The sequence below is a fragment of the Penicillium concentricum genome (genome assembly GCF_028827145.1).
Source record: "Penicillium concentricum strain IBT 3081 chromosome Unknown utg000002l_segment0_segment0, whole genome shotgun sequence".
Taxonomy (NCBI): domain Eukaryota; kingdom Fungi; phylum Ascomycota; class Eurotiomycetes; order Eurotiales; family Aspergillaceae; genus Penicillium; species Penicillium concentricum.
Genome location: NW_026622755.1, coordinates 6,686,784 through 6,705,998, shown reverse-complemented (window position 1 = coordinate 6,705,998; position 19,215 = coordinate 6,686,784). Strand labels below are relative to the sequence as shown.

The 19,215-nt window shown below is 50.1% G+C and overlaps 8 protein-coding genes across 8 annotated transcripts; 4 read left to right on the top strand and 4 right to left on the bottom strand.

Annotated features, from left to right (window-relative positions):
- Positions 1 to 158: 158 nt before the first annotated feature.
- On the top strand, positions 159 to 1,421 carry N7517_006260 (NAD(P)H-quinone oxidoreductase; the record flags this gene model as incomplete). Its single annotated transcript, XM_056723990.1, has 4 exons — positions 159 to 183; positions 368 to 469; positions 526 to 725; positions 795 to 1,421. The coding sequence occupies 4 exons, from the start codon at positions 159 to 161 to the stop codon at positions 1,419 to 1,421; spliced, it is 954 nt and encodes a 317-aa protein (XP_056580240.1).
- Positions 1,422 to 3,325: 1,904 nt separating this feature from the next.
- On the top strand, positions 3,326 to 6,350 carry pdeB (3',5'-cyclic-nucleotide phosphodiesterase PDE2; the record flags this gene model as incomplete). Its single annotated transcript, XM_056723989.1, has 2 exons — positions 3,326 to 3,506; positions 3,565 to 6,350. The coding sequence occupies 2 exons, from the start codon at positions 3,326 to 3,328 to the stop codon at positions 6,348 to 6,350; spliced, it is 2,967 nt and encodes a 988-aa protein (XP_056580239.1).
- Positions 6,351 to 7,296: 946 nt separating this feature from the next.
- Positions 7,297 to 8,087, bottom strand: N7517_006258 (Rdx family protein; the record flags this gene model as incomplete). Its single annotated transcript, XM_056723988.1, has 3 exons — positions 7,297 to 7,445; positions 7,555 to 7,729; positions 7,941 to 8,087. The coding sequence occupies 3 exons, from the start codon at positions 8,085 to 8,087 to the stop codon at positions 7,297 to 7,299; spliced, it is 471 nt and encodes a 156-aa protein (XP_056580238.1).
- A 942-nt stretch (positions 8,088 to 9,029) lies between these two features.
- On the bottom strand, positions 9,030 to 9,425 carry N7517_006257 (guanine nucleotide-binding protein subunit gamma; the record flags this gene model as incomplete). Its single annotated transcript, XM_056723987.1, has 3 exons — positions 9,030 to 9,092; positions 9,165 to 9,222; positions 9,274 to 9,425. The coding sequence occupies 3 exons, from the start codon at positions 9,423 to 9,425 to the stop codon at positions 9,030 to 9,032; spliced, it is 273 nt and encodes a 90-aa protein (XP_056580237.1).
- A 733-nt stretch (positions 9,426 to 10,158) lies between these two features.
- Positions 10,159 to 13,522, top strand: tif32 (putative eukaryotic translation initiation factor 3 subunit EifCa; the record flags this gene model as incomplete). The annotated part of the gene is made up of 3 exons (XM_056723986.1): positions 10,159 to 10,200; positions 10,264 to 10,488; positions 10,574 to 13,522. The coding sequence occupies 3 exons, from the start codon at positions 10,159 to 10,161 to the stop codon at positions 13,520 to 13,522; spliced, it is 3,216 nt and encodes a 1,071-aa protein (XP_056580236.1).
- Positions 13,523 to 14,103: 581 nt separating this feature from the next.
- Positions 14,104 to 15,420, bottom strand: N7517_006255 (uncharacterized protein; the record flags this gene model as incomplete). The annotated part of the gene is made up of 2 exons (XM_056723985.1): positions 14,104 to 14,656; positions 14,717 to 15,420. 2 exons carry the CDS (start codon positions 15,418 to 15,420, stop codon positions 14,104 to 14,106), a joined length of 1,257 nt encoding a protein of 418 aa, XP_056580235.1.
- A 425-nt stretch (positions 15,421 to 15,845) lies between these two features.
- Positions 15,846 to 16,548, top strand: N7517_006254 (peptide alpha-N-acetyltransferase complex B subunit NAT3; the record flags this gene model as incomplete). The annotated part of the gene is made up of 3 exons (XM_056723984.1): positions 15,846 to 16,014; positions 16,085 to 16,316; positions 16,377 to 16,548. The coding sequence occupies 3 exons, from the start codon at positions 15,846 to 15,848 to the stop codon at positions 16,546 to 16,548; spliced, it is 573 nt and encodes a 190-aa protein (XP_056580234.1).
- Positions 16,549 to 16,939: 391 nt separating this feature from the next.
- N7517_006253 (MCT family MFS transporter) lies at positions 16,940 to 18,299 on the bottom strand (the record flags this gene model as incomplete). The annotated part of the gene is made up of 2 exons (XM_056723983.1): positions 16,940 to 18,068; positions 18,121 to 18,299. The coding sequence occupies 2 exons, from the start codon at positions 18,297 to 18,299 to the stop codon at positions 16,940 to 16,942; spliced, it is 1,308 nt and encodes a 435-aa protein (XP_056580233.1).
- Positions 18,300 to 19,215: the final 916 nt, after the last annotated feature.

Genomic DNA, 19,215 nt, shown 5'->3' with positions numbered 1-19,215 from the left:
CTGACAAATGCCGATCAAGCTGCCGCGGGCCCGGGGCGGCACCTAGGCAGATGAGGTCAGCTCCACATAACTGTGATAGCTTCTTGGTATATAAATAAAAGTACCTTCTGCAAATATTTGAATAGAAAACAACCATTGAACACTGTACATATCTCAAGATGAGCGACACCATGCGAGCTATTGGTAAGTGAACACGGGGTTGAAGAACATGGATCCCCCCACCTGATATCATCTACATCATTGGATTGAGGATCACCGATATCAACCTATCTGCCCTCCCTTCACTGCCCTTATCGCCCTCTTTCCTCTATATTCATACGTCAAAACACCCTATACAATGCCAACCCCAAAACTAACAACCTCCCAGGCATCAAAGGCGGCAAAGGCCCCGCAACAAGCCTGTTCATTGACCAGATCGCCAAGCCAACTGCTACAGAGGGCCAAGCTATCATCAAGATCCGGGCCTTTGGCCTGAATCGCATGGACCTACTCCAGCGCGAAGGCCTATACCCCCCCCACCCCAAGCACCCCCAACCATGGGCGTCGAGTTCTCCGGCGTGATCGAGAGCTTCGGACCAGATGGACACGAAGACTTCAAGATCGGCGATGAAGTGCTCGGCCTTGCATACGGTGGCGCGTACGCAGAGTACATCTGCGTCTCGACTCATATGCTAGTTCACAAGCCTAAACAGCTATCCTGGGAAGAGGCAGCCGGAGTTCCAGAGGTGCGCAGATACAATCACCACAAAATAAACCATAATGAACCATCCATAGCTAACCGCTAACCACCACAGACCTGGATCACAGCCTCCCAAGCCCTATTCCTAATCGGCGAATTCCAATCCGGCCAAAGCGTCCTCTGGCACGCCGGCGCCTCCTCGGTCTCAATCTCCGGAATCCAACTCGCGAAAGACGCCGGCGCAAAAGCCATCTACGCAACAGCCGGCTCGCAAGAGAAAATCGATTTCCTGGAAAAGGAACTCGGCGTCACAAAAGCCTTCAATTACAAGACCCAAGACTGGGCGAAGGAGATCCAGGCCGCTACATCTGGCGCGGGCGTCGATCTAACCGTCGACTTCATCGGCGCGACGTATTTCCAGGGTAATCTGGACGTTGCGGCGCGGGACAGCCGTATCGTCGTGTTGGGGCTTATGGGCGGGGGCAAGTTGCCTGATGGTGTTAATATTGCGCCGTTGCTGTTTAAGCGTGTGCGGATTGAGGGGAGTACGCTGCGCAGTAGGGATCTGGAGTATCAGCGGAAATTGAGGGATACGCTTGTTGAGCATGCTTTGCCGCGGTTCTGTGATGGGACTTTTAAGGTTTTTGTTGAGAAGGTGTTTTCGTTTGAGGATATTGAGGAGGCGCATAAGTTGTTGGAGAGTAACACTACTAAGGGGAAGATTATTTGTGTTTTTAAGTAGGGGTTTGATATAGAGATAGTACATATGAATGTACAAAGTATATTTGATACTATAAAAATATATAGATTTGCAGATCTATGTTCGATGTTTTACGTTTGTAATGAGTAGCCAAGATCCTAGAAAACGCCTCTGCAGAATACAGAAATGACCTGCATGCCAAGTACTATAAGTACACGCAACTAGAACTTGTGGAAGTTTGGAAAATACCACCTCATGCAGGTATCCCTGGTGTCGGTGATTGGTCGGGATTCGCTCCCAATCACATCCAGGGCTTCGCAAGCTTGGAACCTTGGGACGAAATTAGAGCCATCGCTGTATACATGTATCTTTACCCTTTTGCATTGAATGTATACCTGATGTAAGATTCACTTCAGGGTAGAAATTGTGGAAAACATACATCGATGTTGTATACTATTATAATTACAGTTGGGAGATTGGTATTATAATGCTATATGCAGCAGATTCTTTCAATACGGCGGTTTGGCCGAGTGGTCTAAGGCGATTGACTTGAACTACTTAAGTACGATATCAATTCTCTTCGGAGGCGCATGTTCGAACCATGCAGCCGTCGTTAAAATTCATTTTTTGCTCTATTTTTGCTTTCAAATTCGCAAAGCTTGTAAGCGTCCCGTATATAGTTAGTACGTATAATAATGTATGAATAAACTGTGTCAAGTTGAAATGCAATGCAGATCCAAGTGGAGAATGGTCAATGTGAGATCACCTCGGATTATTTTGGCTTTCAGATTTTGGCCCCGAATGGGCCCAAACGTCCAATCCACTTTTTACTTTTTTTTTCTCTTTTCTGCAAGTATTTTTTATATGTAATGGTAATTGTAAAATACTTTAATCACTTGAATAAATTCATGTCGCCTACATAAGCCCTTACATATAATACTGTTATATACATGTAGACATACCTAAGTAGTCCCCAGGTGCACTGCACCTAGGTGTTACAGAATCTGCGCTTACTAACCCTTCTAGAAAAAGAGAGGCGTCATTGGGTCCACTGGTTACAGAGGCTCTGCCAGAGAAGAGAGAAGGAAAAAAAAAAAGATATAGTTGATAGTGATGTATTTTACTGCCTAATAAGTTTAGAGAGAAAAAAAAAAGATACATATTCAAGGATGTTTAAACCAATCTATACCCTAGAGAGTAAGAATACATAAGATTACTTGAGGATCATCCCGTCCCGCCCCAAGGCCTTCTGGAAGGAGGAAAGAAGCCCCTTCCCCGTGTTCGCCCCTCCTCAGCTTGGGCTGTTTTTACTCTTTCGACTTCTTCTACACTTCTCTCTCTTCTCTTATTCCTTTTCTTTGTTCTCACCGCTACACGCCAACACACATTCCACGGCAATGTCGAACTGACGGTTCCTCCCTTTTCTTTCACGGCAATTGAAAACCCCTTCATCCTCGACTCTTTCATCCCATCGCTCTTCCGAATCCGACTCCGGGGTGGAAAAAAGTGGGTTGCGCTGTCTAGTGCGACAAGTCTAGGCTTTGGGGGTGTCTCGGAACCTCCAGCCCACAACGCGACTCGGACTGCTTCGCTGCAGGAAACAACTCCATTGTTCGATTCGGTGAACTGAGGAGCTTGCTTGCCGACTGCCACTCCTTTTCCCGACTTTCTTTGTGCCGATTCAGTCGGACCTATCCCGATCTTCCATACTCCCCCCCCAACCTCGCCGCTCGTTTTTCTCTCCCTTTCCTCTCAAAAACCGCCCTCGTCCCTCGGACCTTCCGTCACCCCCCAGCCGAACGCCTCGGTCTTCGCCATTTGCGCCATATGCGAACCAGGACCGATCCGACCGAATCCTTTTCCTTTTCCTTGCTCCGATTGAGTTCTTGCCGACCTTGTGATTCCGGCGACACAACCTGATCGGGGTTCTCAACCTTCTTAACATCATGTTTGACCGCGTGGATTGCGCGGGTCTCTACATCGACGACCGAGTGCGGTCGGAGAGATGGGTGCGCAGAAATTCAATCGATGAAGTAACGATATCGTCCGCGGGTTCCTTCACAGCCCCCGAAGAACCGGAGGCTCTGCAGGCGGATGTGGAGCGGCTGTTAGGAGTGTGCAACCAAGGTAGGCTCTGCAGACTACGCTGCGTTTGATCATTGACTAATTCCTCCCGTTTTTGCAGTCTACCTCTGCCACAACGGTTCCTCCTTTGCCGCCAAGCTGGCCGAGCTTAGCGACCGGTCGGGCAGCGAGTGTAACCCGATTTTCGCCTTTCTCGAGGTGGACTTTAGCGGCGAAGAGTCGAACCTGGCTCGCCGAAAAGCTAGTCGCGCCTCGTGGACAGACAATGCTCCTCCATCACCGGGCTCTATCCACCGCACTTTCACATTCTCGACCCAGTCCGACGAAGCACGGGGCCTCTCACTTCTATCAGGTGTCTCAAACGATATTCAAGCCCAAGAGGGCCCGAATTTGGTCATCCCTATTGCTATCTTGCGTCTTCCTACTTCCGATGGACCCAGCGACAATGCGGTTACCGGCCCCACCAGTCAACCTTCTCAAGGTCCTATCACGATGGAGCACAAGCAGATTGCCCGCTGTCTTGATGCCGGTGCTGTGGATGTCTTGACCACTCCGCTAGATCGCTCGCGGATTCAAGGGCTTGTGGTTCATGCCTACCGTACCCGTAAAGCGGCCCAGAGAGAGATGTCCCGATTTCTCGCACGGAGAAAGCAACGAAAGCTTTCTTGGGTTGGTGTGCATGATGAGCAGCCGTATTCTTATCTAAGAGAAGCCATGGTTTCAAAGCTCATGAAAGGAATTTGCAACCCAGAAGAAGTCATACATGATGAATTCCAGGAGCAGGATCTCAACATTGACCCTGCGCGTATACCTTTTATCAGAGAGCAGGTAGGCCGTTGGAAATTCTGCGCTCACGAGTTTACCGAGGATGAACTGGTCTTTGGTGCTTGTGAGATGATACAGCATGCTTTCACCATGCCGGGACTGGACACCTGGCGGTTGACCCCCGATGAATTGCAAAATTTCCTTCTCGCCTGCCGCGCCGCCTATAACTCCTTTGTGCTTTACCACAATTTCCGCCATGCGATCGATGTGCTGCAATCCGTCTTTTGCTTCCTGCTACACATTGGTGCCTTGCCTCCATATGCACCTATTGGTCAAGTTTCTGTTGTAGAAACTCCCGTCACCTCCCTTCTCACGCCATTCGACGCCCTCACCCTTCTTATCTCAGCCATTGGTCATGACGTTGGCCACCCAGGTGTCAACAATTTTTTCCTTGTCAAACTCAACGCACCTCTTGCTCAACTCTACAATGACAATTCCGTTTTGGAGGCGTTCCACTGCGCCGCCTTCTCCCAGATTTTGCGTCGGCACTGGCCTGCGGCATTCAAGGACAACCAGCTGCGCAAGCTCCTTATCAGCTCTATCCTGGCCACAGACATGGGTGTGCACCAGAAGTTCATGCAGCGAATGGGCTCATTCCAAGAAAAGTTCTACGAAAACGACCGATCTGTTGACGGCTGGAAGCCGCAAGATGTCGACATGTACAAGACCCTCGTTTGTGGATTATTGATCAAATGTGCCGACATCAGTAACGTGGCTCGACCGTGGAAAGTTGCAAAGAAGTGGACGCAAATCCTGCAAGAGGAATTCGCCAACCAGGGCGAGATGGAAAGGGAGGTTGGAATGGAAACCGCGCTGTTTGGCGGGCCTCCCGAATTAGGGAACATCTACAAACTGGCTACTGGTCAAATTGGATTCATGTCAATATTCGCCCTGCCGCTCTTTGAAGGCATTTCCGACCTTCTGCCGCAGTTGCAGTTCACTACAGACCATATCCGCCGCAACCAGGCACAGTGGCAAGAACTTGCCAATGAGGATCTGAAGAAGCAAGGTCTGCCGATTGAGAAACGGCCCGAGATCACGGTTTCGCCTCGCTCCCATAGCCCTGCAGCTACTGAAAAGCTGCTTCCCGCTCCAGGAGATGGCACAACTGACGAAGTCAAATCTCCCGTGAGTTCAGACTCTGGTGCATACAACGAAAACACCATTCAACCAGTTGTTTCACCAGATACCACAGGTCCTCAGATCGAGATCACAGGGAGTCCCCTTCTGCCGGCGGCTGAAATGTCATCTCGGAAGTCTTCTCATGCCGTGCCCGAGCTTTCTTGTTTCTCCATCCCAGGAATCCCGGAGTCTGCCCGTGGGTCTGTCTCGACACAGCTACATAGCCCTCTCACAGAAGCAGACCCTAGTACTGATGATCCGGCTGTTCTAGCCGCCGTCTTGTATGCAAACTCGGCCTTCGGTGGTGCGACTTCATCAGGATCAGCGGGGCATGACCATGCTTCGGGGGCTGCCGAGAGACCAAGCAGCTCGCGCCAAGGCCTTCCACAAGGCTCTCAACGGGGCTCCCAACGCCACCATGCGCACAACAGCTCGTCTGCTCGCACAGGATCTAACCGCAATAGTTGCACACGGACGCAAAGCACCTACAGCAATACCATGACACCAATATCTCCCGCAACTAATGCTTCGAGCTTTTTGGCTGTGGATAGTGGCGACGAAAAGCGAGTTTCCGGGGAAAGTGCTGCGCAAAGTGATATTGGAGGACCTGACGACAATAGCACACGTCCCAGCACAGCGGACGCGTTTCCTTCAGGTGTCTCAGAGCCTGCAGGCGGCTACAGCCCCGGTCGTAGCTCTATCCTCGGTCGAGGTCAAACTCGGTCCGAAGATGGTGCCAACAAAGACTTCTCCAGGCTGGGTGCCCACGGAACCCGCAGCCCAACGCAGTCGACGACTACCGGCGAGAGCATCAAAAATGAAACCCCGCAAGCGGATGACTCTGCTGTTCCCCGCAGACTTCCTAAGCGGAGGAGTCGGCTTCGACTTGCTTTTTGGAAGCGTCGCAACCATTCGCATGAGGTCCGTGGTGAAACCTGATTTCTACCAGTCTGGTTGGTGTTTTTGGGTTTGAGCCATCACCAGCTGTGTATAACGCTGCCATGGTCTTATGAACATTTCATTTTGCAATGAGGCTTAAAAACCACGCTGGTGTTCCATGAATTCATGACTTGACCAGTCGAAGAAGCCGGACTTTGGATTTTCTTTTCCCACCGCATTGGCTCTCCTGGTCACGACTCTACGAAGTCGAATAACGATACCTTCTTACCTTCTGCTAGACATCTGAGTTCATCTCGGACATGAAAGCAAATGCAAAGCTTGTCTGAGCAATTCCGGCATCAAGACAAGATGAGTTGTATGTTTTACCCTATCCTCTCTCCTCCTTTTGAGGATGAGATTCACGCTTTATCATGCATTCCTCTCAGTGGATATTGGCATCGGTGTCCCGCTACATCTATTCGTCTGATTATTTTCATCGGGATCACCCACCTACTTCTGTCTGATAACCACGAATATCCGTTTTCTTTTATCCTTATCCTACACCTTCATTCATCTCTCTTTTCGTTTTCCTGCCGCCCTTGTCTGGTCTTTCGGGGCGGTTCTCTCTTGTTCTAGAGTTCCAACGGCGTTTTATCTCTTACAGGTGCGGGCTTTCTCTGGCTCGATATTCAAGATTTTCATGACCTTGGATAGTTTTTTCTCTTTCTCCCTGTACTTGATCCTGGTGTCTTTTCTCTCTCCCTCTCTTTCTTTCTTTCTTTACATGGACTCTTTTGTTAGACTCTTCCGCTCTGCGCGATAATGAATGTGATGTGTACAGTGAGGTTTTTATTTCTTGTTCTCAAAACGATTGTAACAGGTGTATTCTCAAAGTAATATGTAATTCTATCATTTATGCCAGCACTATCTAAAAATGAATTTTCTACATAAACCAACTGATGTACATCTGTAGATGTACATACCAACATTGAAGTAAAAACAACACCTACTGACAGTCCTCACAACCAGCCTTATCCTTACCCACCTCTTTCTTCTCCTGCTCACCCTTCTCCTTCTTCAACGCGCGATCCGTATGTCCCAAGTCCCTCTCGGGAGCGATAACATTCCGCACAAGTGACTTGAGCGCTTTGACTTCTGAGGGAGGAAGGATTGGTTAGATGAACAGCTTAAGTAGATAGGTTTCCTATGCCATGCATATAAAAGCAATAGATAGAAAAAATATGTAAAAAAGAGGAAAACATACCAGGGAAACCCCCATCACGCTTCCTATCCCACAGAATAATCTCCTGCGTCGTGACGTTCCCTTCACTATTCAGCGTACCATGCCATATGGTTACTGTGAAAACGCCGCCGGTTTTCGGGACGAGGGCGACTTCGCCGAGGTCTGTGTTGAATGTTGAGAGGAGTTCTTGGGCGAACTGTTGTGCTTGTTAGTATGGTGTTTGTATGGTGAGATTTTTATATTGCAAGGTTATGTTCATGGTCATGTTGACAGTGACTTGATCTGGAGTTTGATACATGTATATATCAAACCCCAAGAAACGAAGTATCAAGAAACCAATCACATGCCAAACTCCCTCTACAACGAAACCGCCTCTAGGTAGGTCAAAGAGAAAGAAAGAGACATACGTATGCGGCGCGGAGCATCCACCGGCACTGTGTGCAGAACTGGATTGAGATGCGGGGGAGATGGAGGTTCGCGGGTTCGACTTTGTCTGTATTATTGGGCGTTGAGTCGATTAACGGTAACGGGGTCGGGGTAGTAGATTCGGCCATGATGGATGTGGCTGGGGTGCGATTGGATGGGTTAGTTGTGTGGCGTGTGGGTGGAGTGCCTGGGCTGACGGTGTATATTGTAGGTGGATGTATTGGGGTATTTCCGCTGAGGATATGTGTTATATTGGGCAAATGTGCAGAGCTTAGTGGGATGGCAGGTCTACGGGAAGATGATGTCAGCGGGGATGAGCTCCAGGGCTCCAGAGCTGACCCAGGTGTATATCACCTGGGCGAGTACTTTGTACTTTCTTATTACATCTTACATAAATATTACGTTCGAATAATATACTATATATCAAAGTAATATTCGGTTAGAATCTACCAATTGCCAATATAGGCAATGCAAAGATGAAACAACCGGCCGAGGGCTGATCCCGACTGCCGGGTCATCCCAGCAAATCGTAAGATGTGATTGCCGGAATTTGGGGCCGAAATTACAAATAGTGCAAATTCGATTAGATCGGTATGGTATTGGTCATGCGAATCTATGATACATGAATGGCTCTCACGCTCTGAAGGAACATAGAGGCTTTTTGAAGATAACCCGTAAGAAAAGGATACATAGGAGAAAGAAAAGAAAAAAAAAGAAAAGGCCGATTCCTAACAAACACATCGAGAAAGGGGAATGGTGCAATCCAGAGAAGAAAAAGTTAAGGCGCAACAAATGCATCGTCAAGTGCACTGTCTGCAGGAGTCCGATGACAAAAAGGGGGGACACGGGGTCGAAAAGGGCGACAAAACACAGCGGGACTCGTATGATCCTCGGAGGCGTGGAAGGTTTCGTGCAAGACCAGCAGACGATTCTTTCCGACATGTTTGTCCGCGCGAGCAATCGCAGTGTTTTGATCGGGCCCAAGGGGGTCGTGAATGGGGTCCGGAATTAAGTAGAAGAAAGAGAGAAAGAGGGAGAGGTCATGGCGAAAATATCCCGTCGTGAATGCATTACATGACGGTGCAGCAACCTCCCTGTTGCTGAGGAGCATAAGGATCCTCGCGCTTGTCGACCTAGGAAATGGGCGAGTTAGTTTTGGGGGGTCGCGCGCGTGTAAGGGAAAAAAAAGGGAGCCGGTCGCATACCTGTCCCCATACAGATGGAACCATATAATCGCGAGTGTTGTTGCAGTAACTGATGAGACTATTAAAGGGTTAGGTGTTTGTTGTTTAACAAAGAAAGGTTGGAACGGACGAGAGAGCTGCTTCGGAGACCTTGACCCGTGGTCGGTCCAGATCCTCCTTTAGACGAGCATTGAGCTCTGTCAAACGACGATATTTCAAGTCGGCGACACTTTGCTTCTTATTCTTGACATCACCTCCTGATCGAAGTTCGTAGGGAGCCATGACTGGTTGAGCTGTGAAAGAAGCGCGAATGGAGAAAGGGGGAGAGGGGGGTTTTGGATCGGCAGGTTACCAAGGGCGTAAGAATTAGGTTAGGGGGCCGGGTAATCAGCCAAGACAAAGAAAAAAATAAAAAGAAGGTGAAGTCGAGTTGTTAATTAGAGAGAGAATGGACAAAGGACTGTTTAGAGGGGATTTCCTGAGAAGAGTTGAGGTCCGTGGGTTTCCCTCTTTTTAATCTTACGTTGGTATATGTTATACTGGATTGGATGTACCCGGTACTTGGCATTGGGGGGGATTACTATTGTTTTTATGTGGAGACAAATATATAACTTGTACCCGGTACTTCCTTAACTAGAAACCATCGGGGTCGGAATGAAATTAGTTGGGATTATAATAGTAAGAATAGAGGATTCAAACCAATAATAAATCATTATCACATTGTAGAATTAAATCTGACACATCTTGGACCTAGCATGTAAAATTCTGCCTTAGGCCACAACACGTGATCTCCATCGCTTAACGCGAAGTGGGAACATTGGCGGGATCCAATTTTTGCTCTGGCCTCAACACGCACATTGTGAATCTTCCCCTCGTTATCGGGTATTCGCGTGGCTAATCGCATTCAACCCAGCTACCCGTGTCGCTGGCCTCATATAACCTGGGAACTTTTTTTTCTTACTTTTAATTTCTTATCAGTCACCTTTGATCTTTTCCCAAGGGGCATCCACCCATCATGCCGCCTCCTCCGCATATCAAGCCTGAGAATGTCCTCAAGGTAAGCGTCGCTGTCGCTGTCGCGAAATATAACATCAGTTACTAATGACACTATCTTGCACAGAGGGCTCAGGAACTCATCGCCGTCGGCCAGGCTCCCGCCGCCTTGACTGTCCTCCACGAACATGTCACCTCCAAGCGCACCCGTAGCAGCCCCATCGCCTCCCTCGAGCCGGTGATGCTCCTGTTCGTTGAGCTGTCCGTCGACCTTCGCAAGGGCAAGGCCGCCAAGGATGGTCTTTACCAGTACAAGAACATCGCCCAGAACACCAATGTCGGCACCATCGAGGTTCGTGTTGATGATCGCCCTTGAAAAAAAAAAAAAAAAATTGTGACTTGGCACTTACGTAGGACCTTTTTTTTTCCATCTACAGATTGTTCTCAAGAAGTTCATCGAGCTCGCCGAGCAAAAGGTCACCGAGGCCCAGGCCAAGGCCGACGAGATCCAGTCGACCCTCGAGTCCGCCGCCCCTTCCTCCAACGTTGAGGATTTGGAGGCCATCGAGACCCCCGAGACTATCCTCCTCGCCACTGTCTCCGGTGAGCAGTCTCGCGACCGTACCGATCGCGCCGTTGTCACCCCTTGGCTCAAGTTCCTGTGGGAGACCTACCGTACCGTCCTCGAGATTCTGAAGAACAATGCTCGTCTCGAGATCATGTACCAGTCGACCGCCCTGCAGGCCTTCAAGTTCTGCCAGAAGTACGCCCGCAAGACCGAGTTCCGTCGCCTGTGTGAGCTCCTGCGCAACCACGTCCAGAATGCCGCCAAGTACTCTTCCCAGATGCACGCCATCAACCTGAGCGATGCCGACACTCTGCAGCGTCACCTCGACACCCGCTTCCAGCAGTTGAACGTTGCCGTTGAGTTGGAGCTGTGGCAGGAGGCTTTCCGCAGCATTGAGGATATCCACACTCTGTTGAACCTCAGCAAGCGCCCCGCCAAGAACATCATGATGGCCAACTACTACGAGAAGCTCGCCCGCATTTTCCTGGTTAGCGAGAACTACCTCTTCCACGCCGCCGCTTACAACCGCTACTACAACCTTCTCCGTCTTTCTTCCGTGGCCCTGGCCAGCGGCCAGAGCTCCAAGAAGGAGAACCCATCGGTCACCGAGACCGAGATGACCAAGGCCGCGTCCTTCGTCCTTCTCTCCGCTCTGTCCATCCCCGTTATCAGCACTTCCCGCTCCCGCGGCGCCCTGGTCGATGTGGATGAGGCTCGCAAGAACAAGAACACCCGTCTCACTAACCTTCTCGGTATGGCCACCTCGCCCACCCGTACTGTGCTCTTCCGCGATGCTCTAAACAAGGGTCTGCTCCGCCGTGTCCGCCCCGAGATCCGCGAGCTGTACAACATCCTGGAGGTTGACTTCCACCCTCTGTCCATCTGCAAGAAGATCACCCCCATCCTGAAGCAGATTGGTGCCGACCCCGAGATGGAGAAGTACGTTGTGCCTTTGCAGCAGGTTATTCTCACTCGTCTGTTCCAGCAGCTGTCCCAGGTTTACGAGTCCGTTGAGCTCAAGTTCGTCTACGAGCTTGCCCAGTTCCCCGCTCCCTTCCAGATCACTCCTGCCATGATTGAGAAGTTCATCATGAACGGTTGCAAGAAGGGTGATCTCGCTATTCGCGTTGATCACATCTCCGGCGTTCTGACTTTCGACTCCGATGTCTTCTCTTCCTCCAAGGCTACCCACGCCGGCAGCGGCGCTGGTTCCGCCGAGAGTGAGGTTGGCTCCGTCCAGCGCCTGCAGCACACTCCCGCCGAGATCGCCCGTTTCCAGGTCGCTCGTCTCGCCAAGACTCTCCACGTCACCTGCATGTACGTTGATCCCTCCTACAACCAGGCCCGTCTTCAGGCCAAGCAGACCGCCCAGGCCCGCGCCATTGCTGGTGTCGCCCAGGAGCACGAGGAGACCCTCGCCCGTCGCGTTCTTATCGACAAGAAGAAGGAAGCCGCCACCGATGCCTTGCAGCGCAAGCAGCGCGAGGAGGAGACTCGCAAGCGTGTCCGTGCCCAGCAGCTCCAGGATGCCGAGAAGCAGCGTCTGGCTGATGAGCAGCGTGACCGTGAGCTCAAGCGCATTAAGGATGAGCAGGACCGCATTCGCCAGGAGGAGCTCAAAAAGCAGCTCGAGGAGCTCAAGACTGGTGTTAAGGGTATTGACGTCAGCGAGATCGACCTTGATGAGCTTGATGCCAACCGCCTGCGCGCCATGAAGCTCGCTCAGCTTGAGAAGGAGAAGAACGAGCTGAACGACCGTATCCGCACCACTGCTAAGCGTATCGACCACTTGGAGCGTGCCTTCCGTCGTGAGGAACTCAAGCACATTGCCGCCGATTACGATGAGCAGAAGAAGGTCGACTTGGAGCTTTACGAGAAGCAGAACGCCGAGGACCTGCGCGAGTCCAAGGAGAAGCACGTCGAGGCCGTTGCCCTTAAGCACCGTCTTGGTCGTCTCGTTCCCCAGTTCAGCAACTTCCGCCGTGAGGTTTCCGAGAAGCGTCACGAGGAGTTCGAGAAGCGTCGCAAGGCCGCCGAGCGCGAGTTCGAGGCTAAGAAGAAGCAGCGTGTCAAGGAGGTCCAGGAACGCCGCCGCCGCGAGAAGCAGGAGCGCGAGGAAGAGGAGGCTCGTCAACAAGAGGAGCAGGAGCGTGCCGAGCGTGAGGAGCAAGAGCGCATCGCCCGCGAGGAGGAGCGCCGTCGTGTCTTGGCCGAGGAGAAGGCTAAGCGCGAGGAAGAGCGATCGTCAGTATTCCCTTACTCTATTTTCACTTCAGACCTCGATACTAACTTACAATACAGCAAAATGGATGAGATGGCTCTCAAGCAGCAACAGCGCGAGGAAGAAGCCGCAGCCCGTCTCGCAGCTCGCAAGGGTGGGTTTGAACAGCCAGCCGAACGAACCGCGCCCCGTCTCAATGTCGCCCCACGTACTGGAGTCCCCTCCACCTGGAGAGAACGTCAAGCCGCCAAGGAAGCTGGTGGTGCCCCCGCCGAGCCCACTCGTGAGATCACTCGTGAGCCCGTCCGTGAGCCCGTCCGCGCTCCCGTCCGCGACGAGCCCGCCCCTCTCCGCAAGGGTGGATACGTTCCTCCTCACCTGCGCAGCGGTGCCCCCGCCAGCGCTGGATCCGCCCCCCCTCCCCCTGCTCCCCGTGAGCCCCGTGAACCCCGCGAGGCTCTGCCCCGTGAGGCCCCAACCGAGCGCTGGGCGCCCCGTCAACCCCGCGAATCTTCTTCTCAGTCTCCTGCTCCCGCTTCGGAATCCAAGCCCGCCGCCGGTGGCAAGTGGGTCCCTAAATGGAAGCAGCAGCAGTAAACGACCGAGCTACGACTTTCCAGTTAAAAAGTGTATCCAAGCTCTTTTCTTTTTGGCGCTATTCTCATGACCCTTTCTGCATATTTCGTGTATCATTCACCCATGTTCACCCCGTAACGTGTTAATGGGGGCCCCTGTTCTGTCTGTTTTCAGCTCGCTCGGAATATGATATAATCTTTTCCTAGTTTTTTTTTTGGTTATATTGGTGTAGAAGTTTTAGATATCTTTATATCCCTCTGGACAATGGCGGAGGTAAGCCGATGCTAAGCTTCGACAACAGCACTGGACCTGCATAGTTTGCATACAAGCATATGCATGTCGAATGCAGGTTACATTTCCGGGTTATCTTTTTAATGAATTTCGAGTTTGAGAATAGAGAAAGAATAAGCCCTACTAATCGAATTGGAATGGATGGTATCAAGATTTCGAGCTTATATGTAACATACATAATGAAAGATGGCCCAGTAAACATCAATATGGATATCTGGCAAACAAATAAAAAACAAGACGTCTAGAGTCCTGACCCGAGGAAACAGAATCGCAAAAATGATCAAAGTCATGCATGAACATCAACATCAAACTTATGCAGCTGCCATTTCGGCATTAGTCCCAAACAGCTTCTCGCGCCATTCTCCACAAACAGCCTCAAAGCCACTGACTACATCGCCGCAGACCTTGCCAGCCTCTCGGTCTTTAATCCGACGGTCCCACTCACCGCGCTCGATCCACCTCGATCCTTCTTCGCGACTCTCTTCCTCCCGCCGGATGTCGGCGACAAGTTCTCGCGCAGAGCGTAATCGGCGGGAAGCTGTTGAAGTCAATTGTCTCGACTCGTAGAGGGTATCGCTTAAGCCGCGAAGTGTATGTGTGATATCTGCTGTTTGCGAGATGAGAGCTTGGAGAGAGGCGAGGGGGTTGTGTGCGGAGGTTGTTGATTGGGAGTCTTGGTGCTGTTCTGGGAAGGGGTATGGGAGATTTGGCAATAGGCCTTCGTCTATAAGGGGCATGAGGGAGTCGATTGCGTCGTCGGAAAGGAGAGGGAAGGGAGAGAAGAGGAGTGGGTGGACGAGGGATTGGAGGGCGCGGGTTTGGTGGGTGAGATGTGATGTGATGGAAGAATGGGCGGTGATAAGTCTGCGATTAGAGATTAGCTATCGGGATCGGGGGATTTGTATTATACTTGCACGAACTAACCTCATGGCACTGTTCTCAATCCCGCTTTGTCCGCCGAGATCTTTCAATGACTCGACCGTCCGCTGAATGACATAGTCATTTTCACTTCCATTATTCTCTATACCCCGTCGAACGAGACTTTCAATCTCAGCCATTTGGCTCTCCAGGGCCGGGGAGATATCTGCCTCCTCTAGATCTGAGTCGGGTCCATAATCCGAGCCATCATATTGCGACTCCTGCCGGCGGTGCTGTCGCAAATGATTTGCACGATGTTTGTTCTTTGATGGGTGGAGCGAATCTCTTTCTGATGACAGGGAAGGTGACCGGGAGCGCACGCTGTGCACTGATTGCATATACATTTCTTCTCCATCACTATGACCCATATGTTGTGACCCTGCGCGGCTGGCTTCCTGGCCTGACGCATATCCATATCCGTCGTCTTCTTCCCATGCATCAGCTAGCTCATCAGCTAGGTTTCCCAGTCCTCCGCCGCCTATATCAGCGGCGCCAGAGAAATCTCCAGATTCTCGGTGCGACCCACTCATGGCGTTGGAGTTGTGGCGTGACGCGATAGGAGACGGAGGTGCAGATAATTGTGGCGTCCGCGGTGACCGGGGGCTTGCAAATGTAAAATTATTGCCAGTTGTTCCGGGAGAAATGGGTGAGTCGTCCGTAGCTGATGGGTAGCGGTGTGAGAGTTTCAGGGGAGATGGAGGGAGGGGCATTGGATCGTTTGGAGGAATCAAACTGGATTCTTAAGTGGGTGAAAGCTTTGTTGGGAAGCTGGGAGAGCCAAATTAGGGCAATATAGCTAGAGAAAATGAACAAGCCGTTGTAGTCCAGCTGCAGGCGAGGAAGAGTTGTTGATTAGGACGCCTAGTTGGAAGTTCCGATAGCTCCGGTCCTAGTCGATTGTTGTAGTATAGCGCGATAATCACGAACCAAAGACCTAGCCAAGACCAATTGATATAACGACAGGTTAAAAAGACTTCTTAACAAAGGAGTGACTGCACCACCAGGACATAGGAGGGGTATCAACATCAACTGAACTCTTTAACGTTCACCGCCGACTTACCCTCGTCACCGCCTGGCAAAAAAGAACAAGAGTATCAAACCCCCACATTATCCTACTCATGTTGAAGATATCAAGATGAGTTCTATTGAACGCATGTCCCCGTTGGACCTGCTTGACCTTAATCTCACCAATCTTGACCCTCTTACCGAGAATTATGATCTCGGCTTCTACCTGAACTACCTGAACAAATGGCCCTCATTGTTCAGCACCGTGAAGGACCATGAGGCCGGCATTGTAGGTTATAGTATGTTCAATTCCTTAGCACATTCACCTCAAATCTCATAGTTATATATATATCTAACATGCTCCTTTAGTCATGGGCAAGCTTGAAGAGCAGCACCCTGCAATGCGCCACTCCGAGCACTACACTCCATGGCACGGACACATCACCGTCCTGACCGTCGCCCCAGCCTGGCGCCGTCTCGGATTTGCACGCAGATTGACCGAGCAGCTCGAGCGGGGATCAGACAGTAACAATGCCTGGTTTGTTGATCTCTACGTCCGCGCCGGAAATAAAGTTGCATACGACATGTACAAAGGAATGGGGTACGTGAATCGATATAGATGTGCAAGCGCCCTATTGATTACTGACCTATATCTTTTCAGATACTCTGTCTTCCGGCGGGTGGTTAATTATTACAGCGATGATCCATCTGGGATGTCGGAGACTGGCGAAGATGCGTTCGATATGCGCAAGCCATGTAGTCGAGATAAGAAGCTCGAACATGTGCGAGAAAATGGTGAGAATTTCCCTGTTGGACCGGAGGATGTGATGTAAACCATCCTTCTTTTTGTAGTATTTATTGAAGCAGCCTGGATGGCATTTTTTTTATCTCTCGCGCCTTATTTCTTTCTCGATGGGCTCTCTTGGCATGGAGGGCTTATGCAGGCTGGGGTTTGTATGGATATTTTCTTGCACAGAATTGAACATATGATTATTATTTCTTGTATCGCCATTTTCCGTCTATATCTAACATGAAGTGTGCCGTGTCCCTGGATAAAAGCAAAATGAGTTGCCAGGAGATAATGCAATATGCAGAATGGGGGCCAAATGATGAAGCTAATGGGATATTTTGTCCTAACATTTTGATGTCAAGAAATAGCTTGAACAAGGCCGAACCCTCCGCAACGGGTATATTTTGTAAGACATTTCAGCAGCCAGCTGAAACTCAAACCTTGGCATGGAACTTAGGACCTGAGCGTAGAAATCTCACACACATCATAAGACCCGCAGCGGTGGTGAGACAACAAGCGGTGAAAAGCTGAACTCCGAGGAATTGGTTTGTATCGGAAAGAATTGCACCTCCGATGGGAGTACCGATCAGCAGGCCTATGGAAGTGATAGCAAAGACCATGCCCAAGCGTGTGCCCAGGTTGCGCACGTCCGGGGTCATACTCGCCATGACCACAGGCGGCAGAGACACAAACCCACCCGAGAAGAAGCCATAGAAGACGGCAAGGATGATGATGCCAGGTAGGGTGTGAACACGGATCCAGACGAAGGCCAGGATGGCAGTGATGGTCACTGCGGGCGTGAGCATATTCAAAGGGCCAACGTGGTCGGCGAGGAAGTTGGGCGCAATACGACCGAAGGTCGAGGCGGCGTTTAGCATGGAGAGTAGATAGAATCCTAGGTTTGAGTCTACAATGCCTGTCTCTATTGCGTATGACTGCACATAGAAAAGGAAGTTGTAGAAACCCAAGAAACCCATGAACATGGCAATAGCGAAGATAGTAAAAGCCGGCTCCTTTAGGGCGGACAACTGGTAGAGCTTGCGCTTCTCCTTTGGCTGGAAGCGGGAGCGCATGATGCTAATAGAAATGCAAATGGTGCCGAAGCAGACGAACCCAAGTGCTCGAGTAGCCCAGGCAAAACCGACCTTCTTCTCCAACTGATCGAACATGATTGGATAGACAACACCACCGATACTGCTGCCACTAGCAGCCAGACCGTTGGCCAGGCCTCTCTTACGGCGGAAGTACTGTGGGAGGATGGCAACGGAGGGCACGAAAAGACAACCTGCTGCGAGTCCGATGCAAATGCCCTGGCAAAGAATCAGCTGCCAGTACTCCGTGGCAAGACTGGTCATCATCAGACCAAAGGGCAGCAGGAATGCAGCGAAGATGATGAGGGATCGAAAATAGCCAGCGTCAAACATTGGACCTGTAATGACTCCAATCATCATCAGGAGGAAAGACTGCAGCGATCCAATCCAGGCAATGGCCGATGATGAAGTACCGACGAGCAACTCTCGCTCATAATAGGTTTGATATGCACCCCATGTATTGATAACGCCCCTATTTCAAGTCGTTAGCAATATGATCGTTATATTGGAGAACATATACTTACCATGAATTGAAAAAGAGAAAGAATGAGCCCAAAACTTGGAGCCATGCCTGTAGCCCCGTATCGTATGTCAACTCGGGCTCTTTCTCTGGAGAATGTGACATATTGGAGTCGGCATTTTCCTCACGAGTGTCCGAAGAATCAGCGAGGACTTTTTGCTCTATATCTGAGTCAGACCCCATATTTCATGTATCGGTTAACTATATGTCCCTGACGGGTGAGGGTTTGTACAGCGCAGGATGCAGTCAAGTCAAAAAAGGTCTTGCCCGATAATGCAAATCTTCTTATAAGTCAAGATGATGGAAATAAAAGTTTTAAGGGCATTTTCCAGTTGCTTATAAACCCCCAAACTAAGCGGGGCTCGGGAATTCGGCCGTTCGAGAGATTGTAGTATAAGATACGTTGATATAATCAAATAATCGGACTATTTCTAGAATAGGATACGAAGTTAGTATATTTTAACTTGAATATGTCATATATATCCCTAAATTTGCCGAAATAACATAGTTTAGCCTTTGTTTAATCCTTGATTCAAATATCAAATGCCTATTGACGGCAAATTAGTTGCCCAGCAGATGCCGAAACTGGCCTAGTCACTGGGCACTAGTGAGACCCATAAGATATGCTACTCAGATGCAACATGAATAACCGAATATCGTAAACATCCTTAAGTGGATGATCCTAGTAAAGTTGCGTTAGTCTTTGCATTCGAGATGGAACTCTCTATAATTTCCGATAACTTCTGAGGATTCTTTAAGTGGAGAGCTAAAATTGCCCCCACTGGATAGATACCAAGCTTTGCTCATTTACGGGGGCTTTTTTTTTGGAATATTACATTTGTTAGAAGCGTTTGAATCTCCATGAAGAGCAAGTAAGTCGGAGGACTATCTGCTTCCTAGGGCCTTAGATTGGGTAGGTATGCCTATAATGCAGGACATGGAAGTGTGCATATGACTTGTGTACTCTAGATATCTTAGTCAACTGCATTTACATCGAAATCTTGGCTTGCATTACACGTAAAACGATAAACAAAAAGAAAGGAAAGATATGAAGCATAGAAAAATTCCGAAAGACCATTGAAATCGCGATAGTTCTCAC